This window comes from Microplitis demolitor, chromosome 7, assembly GCF_026212275.2.
Source record: "Microplitis demolitor isolate Queensland-Clemson2020A chromosome 7, iyMicDemo2.1a, whole genome shotgun sequence".
Taxonomy (NCBI): Eukaryota; Metazoa; Arthropoda; class Insecta; order Hymenoptera; family Braconidae; genus Microplitis; species Microplitis demolitor.
In genome coordinates, this window is record NC_068551.1 from 22,172,315 (window position 1) to 22,197,327 (window position 25,013).

General features: G+C 30.9%; 2 protein-coding genes across 7 annotated transcripts; one reads left to right on the forward strand and one right to left on the reverse strand.

Annotated features, from left to right (window-relative positions):
* Positions 1–220: 220 nt before the first annotated feature.
* Positions 221–12,142, forward strand: LOC103569439 (epidermal growth factor receptor kinase substrate 8-like protein 2). Of its 4 annotated transcripts, none has more exons than XM_008546737.2 (10): positions 222–343; positions 7,399–7,454; positions 7,573–7,805; positions 7,880–8,216; positions 8,289–9,496; positions 9,687–9,804; positions 11,097–11,231; positions 11,302–11,470; positions 11,553–11,688; positions 11,763–12,142. In XM_008546737.2, exons 2-10 carry the CDS (start codon positions 7,409–7,411, stop codon positions 11,844–11,846), a joined length of 2,466 nt encoding a protein of 821 aa, XP_008544959.1. In that variant the 5' UTR covers positions 222–343; positions 7,399–7,408; the 3' UTR covers positions 11,847–12,142. The 4 variants fall into 4 exon arrangements, with proteins under 4 accessions (XP_053596377.1, XP_008544959.1, XP_008544960.1 ...); XM_008546738.2 differs by having other exon boundaries at positions 9,687–9,795; XM_053740401.1 differs by lacking the exon at positions 222–343 and adding an exon at positions 366–565.
* LOC103569440 (dihydropyrimidinase) lies at positions 11,617–24,500 on the reverse strand. Of its 3 annotated transcripts, none has more exons than XM_008546740.3 (11): positions 24,186–24,500; positions 19,896–19,990; positions 19,523–19,835; positions 17,790–17,969; positions 17,600–17,713; positions 16,047–16,276; positions 14,868–15,204; positions 14,647–14,802; positions 14,298–14,577; positions 14,140–14,215; positions 11,617–11,707 (listed from the first exon to the last, which is right to left on the reverse strand). In XM_008546740.3, exons 1-11 carry the CDS (start codon positions 24,222–24,224, stop codon positions 11,683–11,685), a joined length of 1,845 nt encoding a protein of 614 aa, XP_008544962.1. In that variant the 5' UTR covers positions 24,225–24,500; the 3' UTR covers positions 11,617–11,682. The 3 variants fall into 3 exon arrangements, with proteins under 3 accessions (XP_008544962.1, XP_008544961.1, XP_053596378.1); XM_008546739.3 differs by lacking the exon at positions 16,047–16,276 and adding an exon at positions 16,857–17,089; XM_053740403.1 differs by lacking the exon at positions 11,617–11,707 and having other exon boundaries at positions 13,851–14,215.
* Positions 24,501–25,013: the final 513 nt, after the last annotated feature.

The following is a 25,013-nucleotide window of genomic DNA, read 5'->3' on the forward strand; positions in this document are numbered from 1 at the left end:
ATAAATTCAGGGGTTGCGGCTGCGAAATAAAATATTTAAAAATAATATTTAAAAAATCGAATTATTTAAATCCATACGCACCTGATATGAATAAGTAACCGATTAATAATCTCATATCCGATTTAATGCCAGCAAAGTGGGAGTAAAATTCTACCAATGGCATTCGCCGCAATAGAAAGTCAGCGTCTGAAAGGTAGAAGAGACGACCTCAGGTAGTAGCTCAGGTATTTCCAGTCGAGGATGAGTGCGACTTGAGCACAAATTCTATTCACAGTAAAAAACACATTTTAAAAATTACTTGTGTGCGTATAAGTATGCGAGTCTTGTAAATATATACATATAGGTAAGTAATAAACAATTAAGTGGGTGCCCTAAACTGAGTATTCTTCTAAGTACTGTGCAAGTGCCGGGAAATAATTAAAAAAAAAAAATAGCATTAAATAATAAGCACCAGTGATCCAAAGATCTACAATCAAAACGTGATATTATTTAAATAATGAAATATTTAATATTTAAAATCTGAGTAAATAAGAGTTATCTGTAATATCTTCAGACACTTATCAAGGTATTTATGAGCTGGATAGACAAGTAGCGAGTAGGTTTTTTATAAAATATAAAGCAACTCTCTCATTAATGACGTACAATTGATTTAAAACGGAAGTTAGCTTTGATACAAGCCAGGATGTGTGGATTTTTAGTTGATGTGGCGTTCTCCATACTTCAGTATGCACTTTTTTGTTGCATATTTACACATCACACACATGCTAAAAGTATACTCGAAAATATCAGCGAGCTAATATCATCAAAACGGTTATTTTCGATACTTAAATAAAAGTTAAGTGTTGGAATTTATGTTAATGCAGGAGAGTGAATTCCCGATTATATTTTCTCTGGCCATACTTAATATATTACCTATGGAGTATCTGTCTCTCTCCATGGGATTATTTACCAGCTAATAAAAAGAGATGCTAAGCCAGATGTTTCTTGTTGTGGTTTATGTATAAATATAAATATACAAATATATATTATTATTATAAAAATTAAACACACAACGGGTTTGTGCTGGAGAAAGATACCAACTGATGCATTAAATATCTGTCCATTCGACGATATATATTTAAATTTTATCGTTTTATTGTTTTCTCCAGGGGCTCTGAGGTGTTGAAGAGATAAATTATTATCACTGCGTCAGAAATACCAGCTGCATCATAATAATATTTAAACCCGAATGCTGGCTGGAAGTTTAAATTCTTATTGTTAATTTAAATGACATGTGATAGGATTTAAATATATCAAACGTTATAAGTGACGGTAAGAATTCATAATTGCCACGTTCCATTCGAATTAACGGTATATCTTTAACATATATACTTACTTGACTCTACCATATGAGTACTTTTTATTAAAAAATAATAATTGTTGGTGGTATTTATATTTTACTTCGTCCACGTGCTCGTTCGTTACTCGCTCGATAATTATAATTATATATTACTTTCCTCAATATTTGTGTTATTACATTGGCAGAGTATTGAGTATTAAGTGAATTGTCATGTGATCGCGTGTTTACTTATTCAGTTGACAGAAGTAGACGATAAGGTGTGAGATTCTCGCAAACACTTGATACCACACTTGATGCATACAACTAAATAATATAAATTATTATATACATATATCTTGATCAGTAGCTAAGATAAATTTAATATTTTACCTGATGCAGCTGCGGATATTTTCTTTCACGTGGATATTAAGTTATTTATTCTAATCACGATTTTATTTGAATACAATGTCATTTTTTTGTGCGCAATAATTATTTTTATTTTATATTAATTATTTATATAATATATTTTTTATCAGTTATTAAAAAAAATAATTCGTGGAATAGTGATATGATAAGATATAAATTTACTTTAATCATTTTTTAAAATATTTAAACTTTATCATCTTTAATTTTTTTTCAAATTTTTAAATTCGGTATCTATCGGTTCGATTAAGTAAAGTAAATGTTTTATGTATCAAACATTATGTTGATAATTGACTTAATGCGTTTTTGCCATTAATACATTTTTGAGTCACTAATTAGTAAAGCAATCAATGAGTCATACGGCGTATTTATGGCGGCTTATTTTTAAAAAATAATCAAACTTTTTAATATGATACTGGTTAACAGATAATTAATGATTTTTGATTTTTTTTTCAACAATTTAATTAAAAAAAAAAAAAAAAAACTAAAAAAATGCACATGTAGAAAATTCAAAAATCTGTAGGTGCAATTTTCCAAAATATTTTTTTTTTTAATAATTAGATGTCGGTTAACTTCAGTATCATCTTTTGAATGCATAGTAAAAAAAAAACTATATTATGAATGAATAGAGTTTGTGATAAATGTATCATGTTAAATGTACATAAAGATACAAATAATCAGGTGCGATATATATATATATATATGTATATATATATATATATATATATATATATATATATATATATATATATTCGTCGAGTTTCCGCGTCATTAATAATAATTCACCTCAGGCACTGCGAGTTTGATTAGAATCACGGCTGCAACATCTTCTGTGATTATTGATAAGCATTAAATTTAAATAAATTTATTAAATATAAAAATAAAAATAAATTTTCTGCATAATATTTAAAAAAAAAAAAAGTATTCGTGTCATGCGATTTCCATTTCAACATCACATACTACATATTCTTTTTACAACTACCCGCACGAAGCTTATCATTTTAATGTACCGTAACATACGGCTAGTTCGACGCAAAATACCGGCATTTTTTTTCTTACGGTCCCCTTTTTTTCCCTTATTACTACTTACTCTCTGCACTAACGTACTGCCGTTCCGGTAGATTTTTTAATGTTTTGCTTTAAATTCACCATTCGCATCCGGTCTAATTGCGCAGACTATTCAATCGGTTTTGATAATTATATTTAAGTATAAAAATTCACATGATTTGCGGTAATCATCATTTGTTTATTTTTTATTACCTTTGATTTCAATAAACGAGTTATTTAATCATGGGAGTACAGGAGGAATAAATAAATAAAATTTAAAAAAAATTAAAAGTAATAAATAAAATTGAAGTTGAGATGAGAATCACTTCAGTCGCATTCCTTAGAAGAGGTCGTGCTCTCTCCTCTCATCTCTTGTTCTCATTTTCTCGATAACTTCTTTTCTCTTTTCCTCATATTAAATATCAGCTCCATGTCAAGAGATTTTTTACTCACATGTTGAATAAGGATCCGGCTAAAAGTTATTCCATTATTATTAAATTTCTTACCTGCAATTTTTAAAATACTTATTAAAATTATTAATATCGAAAAATAAATAAATAAGTAAGTAAATGTTTACTTACTTATATATTTATTAACTTTTAATCAAGGAGTGGTACTCTGATAAAAATCAAATCGTGTCAAGGATCTTCAGACTTTAAGATATCACATTATTCAAAATAAAAATTACTAAAGTTAAATCACAGAGTTTTTGCTACTCGAGTTTTTTATTTTAAATCGGCAAACAATTTTTTTTTTTAAGTAATTTTTATTTGTTGTCAGTGTAAATAAATAAAATAATAGTGTCCTGAATTCCGAAGCTCACTGAGGGTACGAGTACGTTCAAGGACGTAACAAACAAGACAGTATTACACGACACATTCCATAATTTAATATTTTTTTTTACTCAATCTGGGCGTGTCCGAGTTGAGCATTCATAAGTAATTTCACGCGGCTCTCTTCACTCTTCATACACAACATACCCCACGTTTTTATATCACATATAAATATATTCTTACATTACATCTTACACACTATTAACAAGGCTCAAAACCTCCTTACATTTCAAATACAAAAAAAAACTCATAAATATCACCGTCACCGTAATTTTTTTTTCACACAAACTCTAAAAAAAAAAAGAATAATTTCATAATAAAATTTGGAGCTCAATTAGAAAAAATGAATGAATTTTAATTTTAAAAATGAAAACACAACTTTCTAAACAATAATTTATTTAAAAGTTTCATAAAAAAAAAAAAATTGTTTCTCAATATTTAACAATAAGTTCAATACATGTTGCGCAAGATCTATCACAACAAACAACAGAAATAAATATATTAATGAAGAATAGCAGGACAGGTTGACGTATCGCGTGGATGGTTAATATATGCATACAAACATATATATTTATATTTATTAATATATATGAAGGCAAGAAACGAAATCCTTGGATGCATCGAATGCGGAATGGCGCGCACGGATAGGCGTAACGGTCGATGAACTGGGAGTGTGGTAACTCTTCTCTAATTATAGCTATGGGGTTCCCAAGTTCTCCGTATGTCCGTAATACACTTACTAGTACCTACAATACTTGAGCAAAATCCATTTACACACACATAGATTGCAACCCGCGATGTCCAACTTTCTTTACCCGGAAGATGTTTCTTGGACACCGACTTAGCCTTGAACGAGAACCTCAAGGTTACTGTCAATCCTAAATCTAATTCTCAACCCCGCACTTTATCGCTTAAGATCTTGGATTAGATGATGCTTATCACCAAACAAGTTGTAAAATACTAACGAGCAATTTATTTACAAAAATGTTTCATCAGCAAATATTAACTTCCGATAAACTCGTCAAATACTCAGCATTATTTAATTATCATTATCATTATTGTTATTATCAACTACTAAACCCGTTGCTTAAATATCACTTATCTCACAACGATCTGATCGGTTAAGCTTTTAGCGTTTACTCACGTTTAATCTAAAATGAATTAAAATTGTTGCCTTGGGCTAATACATACATACGTCAATAAATACACATTACGTTATATATATACATATATATCTGTACCCATGATTCAGATATTCAGATACTCTCGTTAAATGTTTTAGCGCAAAGTTTAAGTTCTCAAGTATAATAGTAATAATAGTAGGTGTGCCACATACTGTTATGGGTCAGCGATCGTATCGGCGATGATTTTGCGTTCGAAAGTCCGTATGTAATTGAAGAATGTTAAGAATATGAGTTACACATTACCTACTAAATGTTACTAATTTTTTATCCATACATTTTATTTTAAAAACTGCTGATAAAAATATTTAGTAGCAGCTTCAACGCTGAGAAAATTTAAATGGCACATAAAAAATAATTGGAGTGAAGACATGTAAATTGTTTTAATAGTATAATTGTATCTTCACTAGTCTATTTGTAACGCAGGAAATAAAAGACACGCGAATGACACAGTTACTCTATTATATTGTCTCTAAATGTTATATAATTGTCATGACAATGAATCCGATGTCACTGTTCAATAATTTCATCATTCAGCGGTTTTGTCACTCACTTTCTCTTCATTTCCGCTCAATTTTCTTTATTACTTTAAATAAATAAATAAATTATTATTGTTATTGATTATTGATTAATTATTGCCGTATTTTGCGTTAAAGTGTGCAATAGAAAAGTATGTTAAATATATAGCGACGACCTTTTCAAATGCTACCAGCGTAGGCTTTAAGACATTACATACATCAGTGTATAAAATATATATAAATATATATACTTCTCAACTATTGCACATTTTAACGCAAATTGACTTGATTTTACGTTTAAAAACAAAATTGTCACTTCTCTTTTCTTTGTAAAGCTAAAATTTTTTATGTTTAATGAACATCCTACACTAGCACAATAGCAGAGGGACTGGTGACGTTAAATCATCATCATACCTTATATGAAAACATCTTACATGATTCATCATACATCAACATTTACATTTTAAATTAAAAATTATTCATTACATGTCTTGGGTACATAACGATCTTATAATGAGCTGCTTCATTTTTTTTTATATTTATTATTATTATTGATTACTGCACAGTATTAATTATAACTATAGATAGAAATAGAAATATTTTTTAATACGAAAAAAAATATATATATATATATATATATATATATATATATATAAAATAATAATTTAAATGAAATATTGCGTGTAATGATGGAAAACGCTATTTGTTTTAAAATATTAAAAACTTTCTAATATTCACGTGAGATAACAAATGTTAAGTAATGTTAATTTTTATTTTCTAAACGTCAATATAAAAAAGTATGTGCGCGTATTATTGTTTCGCAATAAATATTATATATATGTATATATTTAAAAAAATTTTAATTGTATATTTTTTGGTTGCCCAAGTGCTGAAGCAATCAGCGATAGACTTTCATTAAGTATGAGCATGAGTATGAGCGTTCTCTTATTATAATCCTCTATGAGAGGAATGGAGTAAGTGAAACTTCCTTAGATGGATTTCAGACATATTTCAGTGACATTTAAGAGTCAACTAGACATTTCCAAGTCCTTGAATGCACTCGGCTATTTTTATATTTAATAATTGCTGAGCAAATCATAGGGCAGCGGCTGGAAAATAATAAAAATAGTTTGAGAAAAGTATATTTTTAAAAATAATGAATGAAAAATGTTATTTTAAAATGTAATAAGATTTCTCGACATGGGCAAATGCCGTTATCCTGCAGTTCGTTGCCCGTCTCATGCAGTCCTCATGCGACTCTTATTCATTTAAGTTTTATTCTTATTTTGATCACGGTATTGAGATAAAGTATCTTCCAAAAGCTCTTGCTGGGAGAGAATCCATTCTGAAAAATCTGTCTCATAACTACATAACTGCATAATATATATAATAAATGTACGTACCGACATACATATGAATGTATGAACGTATGAGTAAAAAATCTCGACGGAGATATTAAGTTTCACTTGACTTAGTGGATGATCAATCGACTCGGCTCGACTGGCCCATGATTCCCCGACGAGAAAGTTTTACGTGATCGACTAATTTTGTTGACAATAAATTATCCATCGTGTTAAATTATTTTTTACAATTACAAATTGACAACTACTGACTCAAAGTCATCATTTTTTATTTAAAGTCCTAAAATGTCACAAGTCAAATTTGTAAAATAAAGTCATTGAAAAATAACATCACGGAGAATGTAAGAAATAAGAAACAAAAAGTTTTAACAACAATAATAAAATATCTGTAAAAGGAAGTAATATATGACATTAAAGAGTATTTTTTAAACACAAGGTGCAAATTAGGCCGATTGGAATTTCATTTCAACATTAAGTAGTTTAGCTTTCCTGTCACCAAGTACGGAGCTACCGCCCGATGACTTGGTTACATTGATGTTCTTACTTACATTAACCGGATGCGACATGTCTTGATGGGCAAGAACAGCCGGACATCAAGCGACTACTGTACTTGCTTATAGAACACTATACTCTTGACTGCAAAAAAAAAACAATTACTCCGTTCTTGCGCATACAAATGTCATCATTTTAAACTCCTTGTTATCATTTATTTTCCAGATAAACAAAAATGCCGTACTACAACAGTGGCCACAGCTCTTCGCCCTATTCCAAAGGTAATTAATAATTAACAATTAATTTTTAAAGCTTAAATAATTAAATTGTGAACAGTTTCTCTCATTTAATGGCGGGCAATAAAAAAAAAATGTTAATGTATTTTTTTTATTTATTAAGATGTGCCGAGTGGACCATCGAATTCATCTGGAAGCCGCAGCGGCGGAACCGAGCCGACCTACATGATGGAGCACTTGGCCACTTTCACAGTCACTAAAGACACGGGAATTGTTTACCCGGCTGACGGTATGCGTCGTCTTCTTCAGTTAGAAAAGAGCAATGGAATATGGAGTCAAAAAATGCAGTTACGTCTTGAGCGTAATTGGGTTCTAATTATGGATAATGAAACTGGGGTATTTATTTAATTTATTAAATGCCATTAATTATTTTTAACTATTTACTTAATTAGATGATTAATTGCTCGTAGGCGGTCATGGAACGATTTCCAGCCGCATTGATACAAGAACCGACGGCCTTCACATCTCGGGATCCGATGGAGATGTACAACAACATTCTGGTCTTCACTGTTGGAGATGACAGTGGTTCTGGTCAGCGGGCAGAGATGCATATCTTCCAGTGCCAAAGTATATCCGCTCAGGACTTGGTTGAAGACTTGAAGATGCTGCAAATGGGAAAGTTAGTGCCCGGAGGGTCACCACGTGGTCCTAGAGGACAGATACCACCTCCGCCGGCACTTCCGCCACCAGAGCCACCTCTCAATGGTGTCAATGTTCGTGAGCAGGTCTCAGCATTTAATGCCAATGGTAAATGTTTTAAATAATTATTTAATCAATAAATGTATGATGGAAATTAATGTTTGATATTTTTTATCAAAGGTCCAAATGATCGTGAGGAAAATAATGATGAGGTGTCATCGACATCTTCTGAAAAGTATGAACGTGACGTAACAATACTCAATCACTGTTTTGATGATATAGAGAAATTTATCGCGCGATTGCAGCACGCGGCAGCGGCATCTCGTGAATTAGAAAGAAGACGTCGCAATCGAAAGAGCAAGAAGCGAAATTTAGGAGACGGCATGCTAACGATGCGAGCAAAGCCACCGCCGGAAATTGAATTTATTGACATATTCCAAAAATTCAAGCTGTCATTTAATTTATTGGCTAAACTGAAAGCTCATATTCATGATCCAAATGCACCTGAACTCGTCCACTTTCTATTTACTCCACTGGCATTAATTGTTGATGCGTCGCATGACACTAATTACGACACAAACTTACCAAGCAAAGTTGTGTCACCGCTGCTGACGCGCGAAGCCGTCAATTTGCTGATAAATTGCGTGACCAGCAAGGAAACCGAACTCTGGCATTCCCTTGGCGACACTTGGTTGGTCCCCCGTGACCAGTGGAAAGGTCATGTGCCACCTTACCACCCGATCTTCATGGACGGCTGGTCACCAGAGTACCCCATCCCCGAGGACCGCGATCACGATCATCTGGCCTCGCTGCTAAATGCAGACAAACAAAAACGCGATGAAATTCCCGAGCAGCAGGCAGATAATTACTACAACCACAGAGATGTCGAGGAGTCGCATTACAGCAGTGACTACTTGGAGTACGAGAGCCGCGAGGAGCGCGGTAACGATTACTTTGACAGGAATTACGGGCCAGGCTCGGAGTTATACAGCAGAGAAGATCGAGAGAGAGTGGATCAGACACGTGCGCACAGTGACATTTCCGTGGACTCAATCGAGCGCGGACCGCGGGGAACTCCAGCGATTGATCGGGCTCAGGAGGCTTGGCTTGATGATTTATTGGCCAAGAATGCTAAAATTGTGCAAGTAACTTATCCGCGTACGGCAAATAATGACAAGGAATTGACAGTCGTAAGAGGAGAGTACTTGGAGATTCTTGATGACAGCAGGAATTGGTGGAAGGCCAGAAATTCTCGGGGAGTTGTCGCTCATGTTCCTCACACCATTGTCGCACCCCACAATCAAAACCATTCCGGTGACAACGATGTTTTTAACAACCCGTTATACACCACGAGATACCAGAGACAAGGGCACGGTTACAACTACGAGGTCAGTGATTATTTAAATAAATAAATTTAAATATAAGTGATCAATAGAATGTCAAAGATCATTGTGTAGCTTGACATTTACTTGGCATTTAAATTATTAATTTCTACTCTCAAAGAAAATAAGTGAGTCGCGATTAATTATCGATATTTATTGCAAGTTATTTTAATTGATTTACTATTGGGAATTTCAGGACTCAGAGATAGAAGGCACTAGTACTAGTCCTGGACCGGAAGCAACTCACAGACCCCACACAATTCCACCACCGGCACCCGCTGACTGGGTGCGCAAAGAACGGCTGGGTAAGAAAGGTGAATTCCGATATTTTTAAGCCTTTTTTTTAAACTAAATAAATTTATCAATTCAAATAAATAGGCTATTCGAAATGTACGATCTTACTGTCTGTAAGATTATTTTATTTAAGTAATTCTTGTACTTAGAAAAGTATTTAAAGATAAATATCTGAGTGCGGGAATATTCCGCGGCTCTTTAGTTTTCTGTTACTAAAATCTTTAATGAGCCTCGGAAATTTTTGCAGCCGATAATATTAAGCTTAGAGAATTATCAAAAGTTGAATATATATAAATATATATTATAATTATAAATATAATTATTTTTGAATTAATTTTTATTAATTAAAGTAATAATTGATTATAATTTCATAAGTGGTATTTATCAATCAACTAACCAAATTTAGTTTTAAATAATTATTTTAATTGAAACGTTATTTTAAAATAATTAATTAACAATCAGTGAATTTATGTCTTAATATTTTAGTAATATCGTAAATGAACTGAAATCTCTTGCGTATTATTAAAATATTTATAATCAGCATTTAATAATTATTTTATTTTATTAAACGCATTTAATATTAATTATTTTAATTATAATTATAATGATAATTGAACTAGTACATAAGTGTTTTGTCTCTGTATTGTCTATGTGGGATGTATTTGTCTGCAAAAAATTAAATGTGCTTTTGTATTTGGTATTATTCTTAAATGAGAATCGATATAATGATCAAAAATTCATATATTTGTATGTCACGTCTTCCATTATAATTTTAAAAAAAATCTCGACACCGTGGGACTGTGGATTTAAACGGATTTGTAATTGTGAAATAATGAATCTCTTGAAGACTTTAATTAATAAAAAATATTTGAAAGTCTTGTTTCGTAATTTCCTCTAAGTAATTGGGTGAAAAATAAATTTTGAATATTTATTTGAATAAATAGATAGTTAAGATATTTATTCCAATAAATATAAACGATTTTGTCAGCGGGATAAGGATTTTGTTATCCGTCCAGTATTTCACTGTATTGTAATTTATGTAAATCATATATATTTTTAATTAATTAATTTCAATAAATGTAATCAAATATATAAACTGTCTGCTTTTGTCTTTATGAGCTTTGGGAAATTTGTGTCCTTGATGTTTTTATTGTCATTGTTTTTATAAATCGTAATTATATTTTTTGAGCTTCACAGCTTTTTTCGCTTCCTGTATAAAATTTATTGTCAGCAAAGGTATGCATTGAATTATAATTTTCCATGGAATTTATATCTATTGTTTATAGTATTAATTAATAATTTTTATTTTTAGATGAGAATAATTTGAAAAATCAGGCAATGGTTCCTCCACCACCTCCGTTGCCTATTCCTTCAGCTCCTTCGGAAGTTAATTCTGTTGATTCAAGTAGAAGCAGTACTTTGAAAAGTAATTCTTCTTTGAATGAAGGTAATTAAAAAATTTATTAATAGCTAATTAATAAAATCTAACAGTAAGATTTATTTAAAATTTTTTGTAGAATCATCTAATAAAAATCAAATGCACAAAGAATTAAAATATGTATTAACTCTATTTCGGGATAAAAAAAAACATGTTGAAGTTGTTAAGACACCGGAAATATTTATTGACCAGCAATCGACGCCAAGCGAAGTTCAAAACTGGTTGTCTGCTAAAGGTTTCTCTGATAGGTAAGCAGTTTAGAGTTTTGATTATTAATTATTGATAGTAATTACTTATATGTATATTAATTAAAATATTTAAAATCATCAGAATATGCAAACAATTAAAAGGAATGACTGGCTCTGAATTATTTAGTCTTACAAAAAGACAATTGGAACAGTATTGTGGTCTAGTTGACGGAAGAAGATTAGACGGACAGTTAACTCTTTCAAGAAATGCTTCAGGCGTAAGTACCTCCAGAGTTCCTGTAAAAAATTATTATTATCATTAATATTCAATTTAAAAAAATTATTTTTTTAGTATCACACAGCAAGAACACATGAACTAAAACAAATACTCGAGAAAGCAAGGAAGAAAGTTGAGGAAACTCATATTGAAGGTTGATAACAAACCTTGAAAATTTTTTGCTCAATAAAAATAAATATAAGTATCAATAAAAATGTCTTAATATTTGAAATCGGCATGTGATTAATTCATAGATAATTATTACAAAAAACTGATATTTTGAGTGTAATTATAACCGGAGTCAAAACTGGTGGGAGATGAACCAATAAGAGCTCTGGGAATTTTATTTTGATAAGTAGATATAAGACTGCTGTCAATTAAATAATAATTGAATAATTAATTTGCTGGTTAGTCATAATATCAAATAAATAAACTCATGCAGTAATTACTCATACAGTTATTATTATTATTATTATTATTATTATTATTTTATTGTATGTTAATATATTTATTAAAAGCAATCACATACATTTATAACAGATATAAATAAATGTACTCTAAAGTTGTATCGTTAAATATATAGATTCAACTGTTAATAATATATAAATATGTTAATTAATAATTAATTAATAATGTATATTTTTGTTAATGTTAAATATCATATAATATATGTAACCAAATAATTACTCAGCGTAAGCCACCTTTTAAGTAAACACTTTTCACCCTCAGCATTCACTTTCCTTTAATAGTTGCATGGTATGCACGTAGACCTCAATAAATTTAAAAGTACAATAAATTTAATTTAATTGCCAACCAAAATTCAATCAGGCACCATTTGTTCTTTACGCGAGTTTTACTTTATATCAAATTATCCGTTAAAAAATTTACCAAATGTAAATAAATTTAAAATGCGATTGCGAGTCAGTAGAAAAGTTTTTTTTCTATACTACTTTTAGTTGCCTTCTTCTTATTACTATTATTATTATTATTTTATTTATTATTATTGTTTCGGTTTAATACATTTAAGGTTCGTGATATATATTTGGAGTAAAATACCCACAGTGACTGCACTCGAATAAAATAATTATCCGAGATACAGGAAATATAAATAATCAAGTAGATTTAAACTCTGCACGATAACTATTTATTTATTTATTTATTAATTAATTATTAATACCAAACTGTCAATTGAACACCGATATGTCGATGGTAAAAATTCTTGGCTGCTTTTTTTTAAATATTTAATTACAATAATTTTAAATTCTGATATCAGTGCAGAGAAATCTACTTATCTTACATCCATATGACGTATGAACATCTTTGATTATCATTTATTATCATATATTTATCATTAAATACTTTAAATAAAACATCGAAATAAATTATACTTTTTCCCGCGTAATTTAAATTTTTTTAAAAATGCAATTCAAATTTCCTTGACATTTTATTTTAATTATTAAAAAATCTTATAATTTATTTCGCAGATTGAACTATTTATACTTTCGCGTACATATATATTTAATATAAGAGAATAAAATATCAACATTAAAATAAATTATTAATATAATCAATTAATAAATTTAATAAACATGAAAAAAATAAGTCACTGGAACATTTAATGACTTGAATGATAACTTTTATTACTGTAGAGATCAATTAAAATATATATAACATTTAAATTTAATGACAATAATAAAAGAAATTCGATTTTATTGTGCGTTCGTTCCAACAATTTTAACTGAACGCAAAAGCTTTTAATTATACTTTAAAATATTAATTTATATTTATAATTTATCAAATATGTGGTCAAAGCTTCGACGCAGTGCTCGGTAAATCGACATACACAACATTCAAAACTCACACAATATATATTTTTATAAACATACCCAATCTGTTAATTAATAAAACTTATAATCGTCAATCATTTAATCAATTAATTAACCAATTGTTATTTATTTTATAATTTCTTCAACAAAAAAAATTTAAAAACTACTAGTAGTCTAAATTACATATTAGCCTCTTGTGTAAATTTATTTCGTATATTAAATATATGAGTGTTAATAAATAAAACTAAATAATAATAAAAATCTACTGATAAATTATTTTTTATGAGTGATATTATGCGTAAATACATATGAGTTCAAAATGTTTGGTCGTAACTTATAAATAATTAGTTAAGCCTGATTATTTATTATTATTATAATAATAATAATTATGCGAGTTTTAATTTTTACCGATAATCAGAAAGTCAATTAATTTGACAACTTAATTATTAGTATTTGGTGATTAGCAAAAAATAAAAAGCCCCGATTAACTTAAGGATAATTATTATTATTATTATCCTGCGTCAGTTTATTTATTTTTAAATTTGTCTCCGATATTTTTTTGTATCGAAATAAAGTACCCGCGCATAAGCATACCCTTTAGCTGAGTTTTTTTTATTTTAATTTACCAGAATCCTCCGGCGCTACGACCACCCGGTGGATTATTTACGCGAATGCAGGCACGTCGTGCTTCATCAGTATCCTCTGTAAAAAAAATTTATTTAGTTCAATGGTAATTAGGATTTTAAAAAATTTTTCAGGCAGAAATATTCAGAATAGAAATTACCACTGATAGAAAATGTAGAGTCCTGAAGATTCCTCTGTCCTTCTAGACGTGGTCCCCTAGCTGAAGGAGTGACAACAGCAGACTCCGGAAGTGTTGGAGTGCAAGAAATTTCTCGTAATTTAGGTTTGTTGCGAATAACTTCATGGGTCCCATTGGTCTGATTCGGCTGCATGCGCGCAGCAGCAGCAACTTTCGCGGCTTCGCGAGCTTTTACACGGGCCGCGTCTTCATCCGCGTGTTTTTTAGCATCTGCGGCACTTCTTGCTACTCCTCTTGGTATCTATGCAAATAAAAGTCTTCAGTTAAATCCATTTGTTACAAAAAAAGTTATAAATTAAATAGTATTTACCTTTTCGCGCTCATCAATCATGTCGTAAACATACGGAGGATTAAGCGGCGTTTCAATAAATCTTCCGTAACCATGAACAGCTTTAAGGTCACACTCATCAACGCAAACTCTTCCGCTGACAATTACATACTCAGGAACTCCAGTAACTTCCATTCCCTAGGAAAGAAAAATCGCAATTCCATTTAGTAGATAAAATTTACTAAATTAATAGTGAGACTTACCTCAAAAATATTAAAATCAACCGCTTGGACATGAGTATCCGCAGAAATAACTCGCTTGCGAGTCGGATCCCAAATAACAATATCAGCATCTGAGCCCAGAGCGATCACTCCCTTCCGCGGGTACAAATTAAATATTTTAGCGGCGTTTGTACTAGTAACGGCGACGAATCTCGTAGGATCCATGATGCCGGCATGCACACCCTTGTCCCAGACGATGGACATTCGATCCTCGACTCCATTTACGCCGTTGGGTATCTTCGAGAAGTCATCCTTGCCAAGGGCCTTCTGATCAGCATTGAAAGTGCAGTTGTCACTTCCGGTACACTGCAGTCCGTCCCTACGTTTAAATATCAAGATATATATAATGTACTTGTACATTAAGAGATACATAGTCATGAAGAAATAAATAATTAATTACTGGATTATCATAATTGAATACGGCATAAACTCTAATGATTTATTTTCTTTTTATTGCTCGTAATTGCGTAATTAGTTACAGCAATCTTTATTATTCAGTTTTCCTTAGCTCTTATTTTAATAAGTATTAATATTTATGATATATGAGATATTTAATGATAAATAAATAATTTATGTTATATAAATTGACAAAATAGGCAAAATTGTCTAGATTATAACTCATTACATGCTTCCTGTTTCAGTAACACCATATAAATTATTCTCAATTCCTTTAAATCAAACTTGTAGACTCTATATATATATATATTACATCATATTTTATTTTAAACTCATTTTTTTTTTATTTTCCAAATCAATTTTTATAAAAATTTTCTTACAAATCACTTTCTCTTAATTTCTATAAAAATTATTCTCCATAATTTTTCTAAAAAAAATTATTTTATAATCTCTCTAATAAATTTCTATGAAAATAATTTTTTAAAAATTTCACAAATTGAAGTAAATTATAACTAGAAAATTCTAAAACTTTCCCATGAAATACTTTAACAAAACTTTCTTAAAAACTTCTTAATAAGTAAATTCGAGAGCCTGTTAATCGATCACATATATATGTTTATTACAAGTTTCTATAAAAGTTTTTTATTCGTTCAATAATTCAAACTCCTCCGTAAAAAACTTTCCAATACCGTATTAAATTACCATTTATTTTATTTAAATACTCTGGTATCTTGGCATCAATCTACAGGAACTTTGTCTACTTACTCGGCGAGCTTTTCAATTAAATATGCAGGCGTGGTGGGGTCGGGTCTAAGAGGAGGATTAGTTACAAATCGTCGTCCCTTTTCCATGTCTTTTCCGTACTGCTCGCTACCATCGATGCCTACACTAGCCGCCGTAGCTTCTCCAAACACGACACCATTATCGCGCTTGGCGGCTATCACATCTGCTGAGGACTTACTCATCACCGCTGATACGTACAATGGACAATTCACCTGCATATTTCATACACAGCCCGTTTAAATTTATCACTCGCATACTTGTACAATTTCTAAAATGTGCAAAATTTTTTTCCAGCAAACTCATTAGCAACATTCGTGATAAACAATAAGTTAAATAATTAAAATAAATGTAAACATGAGCCAAGGAAAACTGATGTCATGCTTTAGCACCAAGTGCTAAATTTAAAATAAATATAAATGTGCTGATGATTAAACGAGCACGAGGGTTCCTTTTAAATATATCAATAAAAAGTATAAGCAAATATTTGACAATCAATTATTTCATTTTAAACATATGACTAAGAGAGAAAATAAACAGTGACAATAACTGTCACCTCAGTTAAGTTATTTATCGTCTCTTTAATAAATATGTAAAAGTATAAGCAAGTAATGAGATAAAAATAACATTTGCCATGTGGAGAAAAGTCGAGTCTTTGAGAAAAAATTACTGAATGTCTGATTGCTGTCATTGTAAAAAGTTGTTTGTTGGGTAAACTGTCGGTGAGACTCTGAACAGTTGACTTTATCTTAATGTCAGTTGCTGTTGGGTTAGTCTATAATTAATAAAACTCACGTTGCTAATTTAATCATAAGATCTTTGGGAGTATTTTCATCAGGTCTAAGTGGAGGACTGAGAACATGACCAGCGGCATGTCTCCAGCACTTGTGATTGTAGTTGGTACCATCAGTGCCAAGTGCTGCGGCCAGGGTCTCGCCCCAAACACATACCCCTCGTTTCCGGGCTTCTTCAATAGCTTCCGCTGCGCTACGACTCATCACATGCACTACGTACAATGGACAGCCGACCTAATTTTTTTTGTGCCATTTATTACATGCAATACAATAAATAATAATAATAATAATAAGTGCATTCAATTGTCAATTGCTCGTGTCCTTGATTAATAAATAGAATTTTTTTATAATAATCCAAGAAAATATATTTTAAAAAAACATCCAAGTAAATATGGTGATAGTTTGCTAGACTATAAGCGAGTCGTGACATCCGGTCGTAACTCTCGAGTGTCGGCACGTTTATGTCAATGTGACTTTTGTCCGTACACTAGACTATCAAGTTTAATTTCAAACCCCAGCAAAATCGTTACGAAAAATTTCTATCCACTGTAAACATAAATGTTTACTCAGCAAATCGAGTGACATTGACAATTGAATTTAAAATTTAACGACAAAAATAATAACAAGCTTAAACTTTTATTCTACAAACAATAAACAGTTGTTTTGTACACCTATATTGATCGTGCACAAGCGTCTTTAAACTTTAAATAATTTATACTCGTTTAAAGTCGATTGGAAATTTACCTGACTGGCAATCACGCAGGCTCTGTGCGTTGCCTCAGCTTCAACTTCTTCCGGTCGTGACATTTCGTGGCCTTCAGGTCCTGTTACTCCAGCGTCCAATAATTTTTTAGTGTTCTGCCATCAATCAATTTATCAATTTATCAATAAATCAATAAAAATTACTGGAAACAATAATTTAATAATAACTTACTGCAGCAATAATGTCTCCATTTTCTGCGTGAACCATCGCAACGGCTCCTAAATTTTTACAGGCAGTAAATGCTTCTATTAATTCTGGATCACGGAGCATGAATAAATCTTTGTATGCCATAAACATTTTGAAACTATTTACTCCATGTTCTTGAGATAAAATCGCCATTTCTTCTTTCGTCTAGATAAACAATAATTTAAAAATTCAAATTTTTGGCGGTAAAAAAAAATTTAATTAGCAGTAAAAATAAGATAATTATAAAATGATAGCAAGTAATCGATTTAATCTCAGTTCTTAATAGCTTCATCGTTTTCTTGCTACAAAACTAGGCCAAAAGTTTCATACGATGCAAATACACGCAACTACTTTCCCAATGACTTCAAAAAAAAAATCAACCACTAAAGAGATTTAACAATAAAAGTTTTATATCAGGAAAAAAAAGCAAAGATTTTTTCAGATTTAAATAAAAATAAAATAATAAATAAATTTTTGTCCATTTGATCAGAGCTTGTTAAACCCGTCATGCTGCAGCATTTAAGGCAAAAAATAAGTAGGCTGATTGTTTATCACGCTCGAGAAGTACAAGAGAGAATAAGTAACACATAACTTTAAAAGTATAGTTAAATAAACTCGTACTTGTACTTGCTGGTGTTTCCATTTTTGTTTATTATAAAAAAAGTAGAAAGCAAACCAGCGAGTTTTATTATCACCTTTTTTTCGTATCAACACTTTTGAATTCACGGTACTCTTGTTCATCAGCAATAATTAATATCTGTATCACTTAATTAGTTCATTTAATATCAAAAAAAAAGTTAACACGATCGAGCAATTGCTGATAAGAAGTTTTGCAAATAAAGTCTACAAACTACTAACTAATTAATTAATTTAATTATTTAATTAATAAGTTATAATTATTTGATCATATTATTAAACCTCGGGTAATTTAAAGGAGATCCATTTCTCACGGCTCGTGTTCTTCATTATTTTTAAAGAATCTACACGACATATTTGTAACAATAGAACACTTATTAATTAACTATTATAATTAAAGTGATTACTATTTTTTAAAACAAATGTTTGTAAATAAAAAAAAAAGTGGCATGTTCTGTTGACCTGAATTATTTATGTAAACTTCCTTTACTAAACAGGAAATTAAAATTCAAATCACGTAAGTTTTAGGTAATTTTCAGAGTCAGTTAATTGCTGGGATGATTTACTGCAGGTTTATTTTTGTCTGGTTAAAAATAATTACTGACGTAGAGTTCGTGAGAACGTCAGAGTGATAATAAGTGATAAGCTATTATTATTTATTGCGCATTTTAGGGTACGAAGGTACGGCGGACAAAAGAAAATTACCGGAAGTGGATATTGACAACCTATATTTTTTTACACTACAGTAAGAGAAGTTTGAAATAAGACAAATTATTCCGCGAATAGATAAATTGTAGTTGAGTTTTATATGTAGCATTAAATTCACAGAAGATGGGAGATTATGACTCAACGGTAATCGCTATAGGACACACAGTAAGCGTGCGAAAGTCATAGTGCAGGCACGATGACCTTACGCTCATTTCCACGCATTTATCATTACAATTACGTCTAGTGTATTTGCTTTTATTAATCTATTTATTATTTAATCTAAATAATTACATTTATTATCTGTAATTTCTGATGGCGCATGGAAATAGAAACTAATAAATTTAATTTACACATTTAACTTCCTGGATACTCACTCTGGAATTCCAGCTGGTGATAGCAACATGGAGACCATAATCGCAGCAAACTTTTTCGTCAGCAGTTGCGCGATACCTCTCGTAGGCTTCAAGAAGACTCTCGTCTTTCCGCGGGATGACAAAGTCCATTATCATCGTGGTCCCACCAGCTACGGCGGCTTTTGTTCCCTGGTAGAAGTCGTCCACAGAAGTTGCGCCCATCAGCTCTAATTCGAAGTGGGTGTGAGGATCAATACCTCCAGGCATAACATATCTTCCACGTGCGTCTATTGTCCTCGTACCACCGGGAATTATCAAGTTGCGTCCCAGTTGTCTGCAAGTAAAAATTCATCAATAAAAAATTCAAACGAATTAAAAATATATAATCAATTACTTGATGATGCCGTCCTCAATGTAAACGTCGCTGTCAATGATCTCGTCCTCGTTGACGACTTTGCCATTTTTAATCAGCAAACGATTCGCTGCGCTCTGCAACAAAGTTGACATAAATTAGTCAAATTTTTTTCTATTGAGAACTGGTTAAAAAAATATAAAATAAATTAATTCATCATGATCGTGCACGGTTGATAGAGTTTATCGCCGGCTGTTATAGATTCACGATTAAATAACGTATATCATTACATACATAATAAAGTGTGTCAGTACGTCATTACGTTAACGTCTTACAGCTCAGTTATCTATCCGAGCGTACTTGTATAATTATATATAATTTTGTTGATCGTTACTACACAGCACGAGCCACTACATTGTCAATTTAAACTCTGCATTAAAATTCAAATTTTTCTCTTTCCCTCTTATTATTTAATTTGACTTCAAAGCAGAATTTAAAAATTTCTTAATTCCGAGTGGGCATCCCAGTTTTTCAAGAAAATCCGCCTCCGAAGAAATTCCAGAGAAAATTAGGACTCACTGCCTACACCCAAAAAAAAAATATATATATATATATATATATATATATATATGTATATTAAATTAAATAAAATCTTCAAAAGCCGGCAATATTTTTTTAAATTTAAAATCAACTCGACTTCTTTGTTTACTTTTCTAGTAGACTAGACTAAAGACAAACCAAAACCATCTGTTGTATATTTAAATTCAAATTTAAATCTTAATCTACTGTTTTAAAATTACGAGACTTCAGAGTTGACAATTTATAAAAATTCGCGAGGAGAAATTTTTTCTTATCCTTTTTTTTTTATAAATTATGAGCGAGGGTGAACAAAAGTCCTTTATCTTGGAATACTTTCATGACAATAGCAATATGAGGCGAAGCAAGGCTGAGTTTGCCTCAGTTGTATATAAAGCTAACCCCAGTGTCGGTTGCAGTAGATATATAAGTACGAGGGGTTGTTACCCCCGTGATTATTTACATCTATGACCTCAGTAGCGTGCGGTGTAGTGGCCGATATGGATTTTCTAGCGTTTAACATCACCGAGAGTTTTGCGGCCACTACCCTTGGCCCCTACGGACATATCATCAACCATTGGATGGACATGTGCAGACGTTGATACTCCACCAGTGGATCCTAATCTCCCTTCTCGCTGTTCCGGCTCGTAAACATTCACTGTTTTGTATTTATGCATTCGCAAATCGCTGACCTCGTGAACCATTACGAGTCATTTACCGTTTTATTATTTTGAATTTTACATATATATACATTATTTATCTCCTTATATATATTTATGTAACAAAATAATTTAAAAACAAAAATAACATAAATGTTTAAAATAAAAACCGGATTTAAGTTATTCTAAAATATATTTCCGGTAATTTAGATTACATCGGTCACTTTCACTGTTCGGTGGGTCTAGTTTTTATAAATATTTATCTCATGGTCAGTAAACCTAGTGAAAGGTCATTAAAAATAAAAAAATAAAGGGACTAGAAATACTTAAAAATAATTCGTGTGAGTTGTTATTAAAAATGATAATTTGTTTGAAGGGAAATAGAGGCCGATGTAATTACGATATGATAAAATGATAACATGGTCTAGTTGATTTGCAAAAATGCCCGGAAATAATGCCCAAGTCACACCTGGCCAGTCCCCTATCCTTTTCTATTTATAAATTAAAAATCAACTGCAATATTTCCCTACTCACTAAAATAATATTTACACTGACAGTACAACACACTAGTAATATTGAATACATATGTACTGAAGCATGGTCTAAATCGATTCCCATGAAAACCATTTCACAGCGGGAAATTTATATTTTTATTTTAATATTGAAAGCAAGTGCGACCCAAATGCCTCTGGCTCAAGTTCAATATTTCTTAGCTGTAATAGAGTCTAGTGGATGGTACTTGTATTTAAGAAACTAGCAAAATCCAACCGACAAGTAGATCGCTCGCATCATCAGGATAAATATAGATATATGAGACGTTGCAAAAAATATATATTTTTGCGAAAAAAAACACTCCCCTCGGAGTAAAAATACTTTTTTAAATTTTCCAGTCTAGAAAAAAATAAATTCTTATATATTTATATGCAATATAACAGATAAATTTGTGAAATTTTCACTCAATTTCCAAAAATAATTTGTATTGATTTCCGCTGATGACTTACGGAAATTTTCAATTACTTTTTTTCAAGAGCAAAAAATTTCCCTTAAGAAAATCTTTGACTTTAATTTTCAAGTTGATCCCATTGCGAGATAAAAATCTAAAAATTTTATATTCTTATATATATATATATATATATATATATATATATAGATTTACAAAGTGATGCTATAAATTTTCACGCTAATGTTGGATTCGTTGCGCGACATAGTGTCGACGAACTATCGATTTGTGTCGGCTCGACATCGTCGTTCTGTTTCATTCCATTCCAACTTTAATATCATCCAAGTACTCAGTACTGAGACTCGAGTACATAAAACCCGACAACGCAATTTTACATCAAGAAATTACTTTATTTCTCACTTCCAATGCGTGGATGTACATCCACTGTAATAATAAACGTAAAATTGATTCCACAGACCGCAGACTAAACCTCGTAGACAAAGAACCGCGTAAGATAAATAAATTCAAACACGAGGTATTTGTTTAAATAATATGTCGGTTTTATTAAAATGAAACGAATTTGCTATTTAGTTCGGCCAACTACAACCGTAAATTCTAACGGGACAACCGATTGTTCCGGTTGTCAGTTACACAAGACTTAAACTTACTCTTGTCCTATACTATCTACTTTATACTTAATACTTAATACTAAAAAGCTAAAGCTGTATTTTGACTTAAGCTGCTCCATAAACATTTTACAAAAAACATTCAATTAAATTAAATGCCCGTTAGCAAGTCGATAATAAAATAAATAAAATTTTTTACTTTGAAGCCAGAACTAATCAGCTCCAAATTGATAAATTAATTACCTCAAGTTCGAACATTATTGATAACGATAATTTTATCAAGGCGATAAAATATGTAGTTGTCAGAAAACAAATTCATATTTTTATTTTGTATAGGGAGAAAAAAATAACCGATCAATAATTTGGTAGAACCCTCGAGTGATTATTGAAAGATAGGATTAAAAATAAATTTCCCTTTTACACGTTTGGTCATGCCCACATGCTTACCTACGCATTATTTTTCCTCATACCCTTGATCCATAAATTATTAAATTAAATTATACGCTGAGATATATTATTATTAATCTTAATCTTAATTAACAATAACATCAAGTAGCAACAAATTGCGCAATTTTACAACTAAGTGAACAGGTTTCTGTTTATGTTGTTGTTTGTTTTTGCTGTAAGACAAATATATATATAATTAGATAATGAACAAGGTGAAGATAATTCACACCACGTGCCAATGAGCTCAACGACCGTAACTGAAATATATATTCCTGACATGAGTATTGCCATCACCGATTTATTGCTCCGTATTAAACTGCAGTCCTTTTAAACATGCGGATACATAATACATGTGAATTGTAAAAAATATATATGTATATGTAAGTATGGGCTGAGATGAAAGGAAGCGAAGTGCGTTGAAAGATTTACAAGTGGCTTCTTACCATCACTTAAATTTTTTTATTTTATTATTTTATCTCCGATCTAAAACGTTCGAGGTTTCAAAAGTCGCCAACACCTGCTCGATATTTTAATTTACTTCAATTAAAAATTTTATATATTTTTTTAAATATTTATAAATTGTAAATAAAAGTACCGACACGCTCCCGTGATTTTTTAAGTAAGATTTCAATTTTAAATTTCCCTGCAATTTAACTCACGCATCACTTCTGTTTATGTTTATATTTATATTTATTTTTTGAATTGTATATTAATATGAGGGAGCAATAAATGTAATTATAAATATAGTTATAATGATCTGGTCGCCTACTATGGGTTTGGTCTCTGTCAATAATTATACTCCTCATATATTCAAGTGCGGAATTACGCAACACCTGGACGATCATGTGTAAATATATGTCCACAATTACTATCGCGTTATATTGGACATTGTGTTCTTTATATTCATCAATAATTACCGCGCAGACCGGGAAACTCAAAAAATAGCCAAACAATAAGGGCGTATTTCAATAAATCGAAAGCTCCGTCCACTAAAATCCATAAAGTAAAATTTAAAAATAATAAATTACTCTCTTTACATATTTATATAAATTAAATTAATTAGATAAATTAAAGTAAAACTCACCTGGAGATGAATGGGGACCTTTTTCACCGGCGTACTCATTTTAAATCACGATATTTTATTTGAATGAAATCACTGTCACTAGATTTTAAATAAAAGTCCACTTGTTAGTTTTTTTTTTATGTGATGTTGATGGTGATGAAGACGATGACAGTTTCAGTGAGTTATTAATGAAAGTAATGAAGTAAAAAAAGGCGGACACTGGTCGAGATTTAACTAGACAGTACGCAGGATCACGGTAAAGATGACGAAGGAGACGAAGCTGAAGAGAAAAAGCTCGAGCTTGCGCTTCACGATAAAAGAGCCAGCGATCGACTGATGTCGTAAGTGCACTGCGCGATGTGTACAACTCCTCGACTTGTAGAAGGGGAGTTCGAGCTCTTCGATCCCCACCACCCACATGATACTATTATACATATATATATACAATTATATATATATGTAGTATTTTTTTTCTTTCAAAAATGATTAATTTTATCATTTTTTTTCATAAAAAATATTTTATATTTTAATATAATTATCATATAGGGTCGAGGTACCGGTTTTGGTAATTATAGGCCCAGTTTTGGACCACTGAAAAATTTAAATAAAGTAATTGATAAAATACGCGATATAATTAATTTTAAAATGCGTTCGATGATACTTTTATCACACTACTGCATTAGAAATTTTTTTTTATTAATTAAAGTAATTATTAGATGTCCAAAAATGGGACAGTGGCCACAAATGGACCTTCTACTCTACTCTAAATAATAAATAATACAAAAAATTTATGAGTTAAATCCACTTAGGATAGGAATTGTCAAATAAAGTTGAAATATTGTAGCAGTA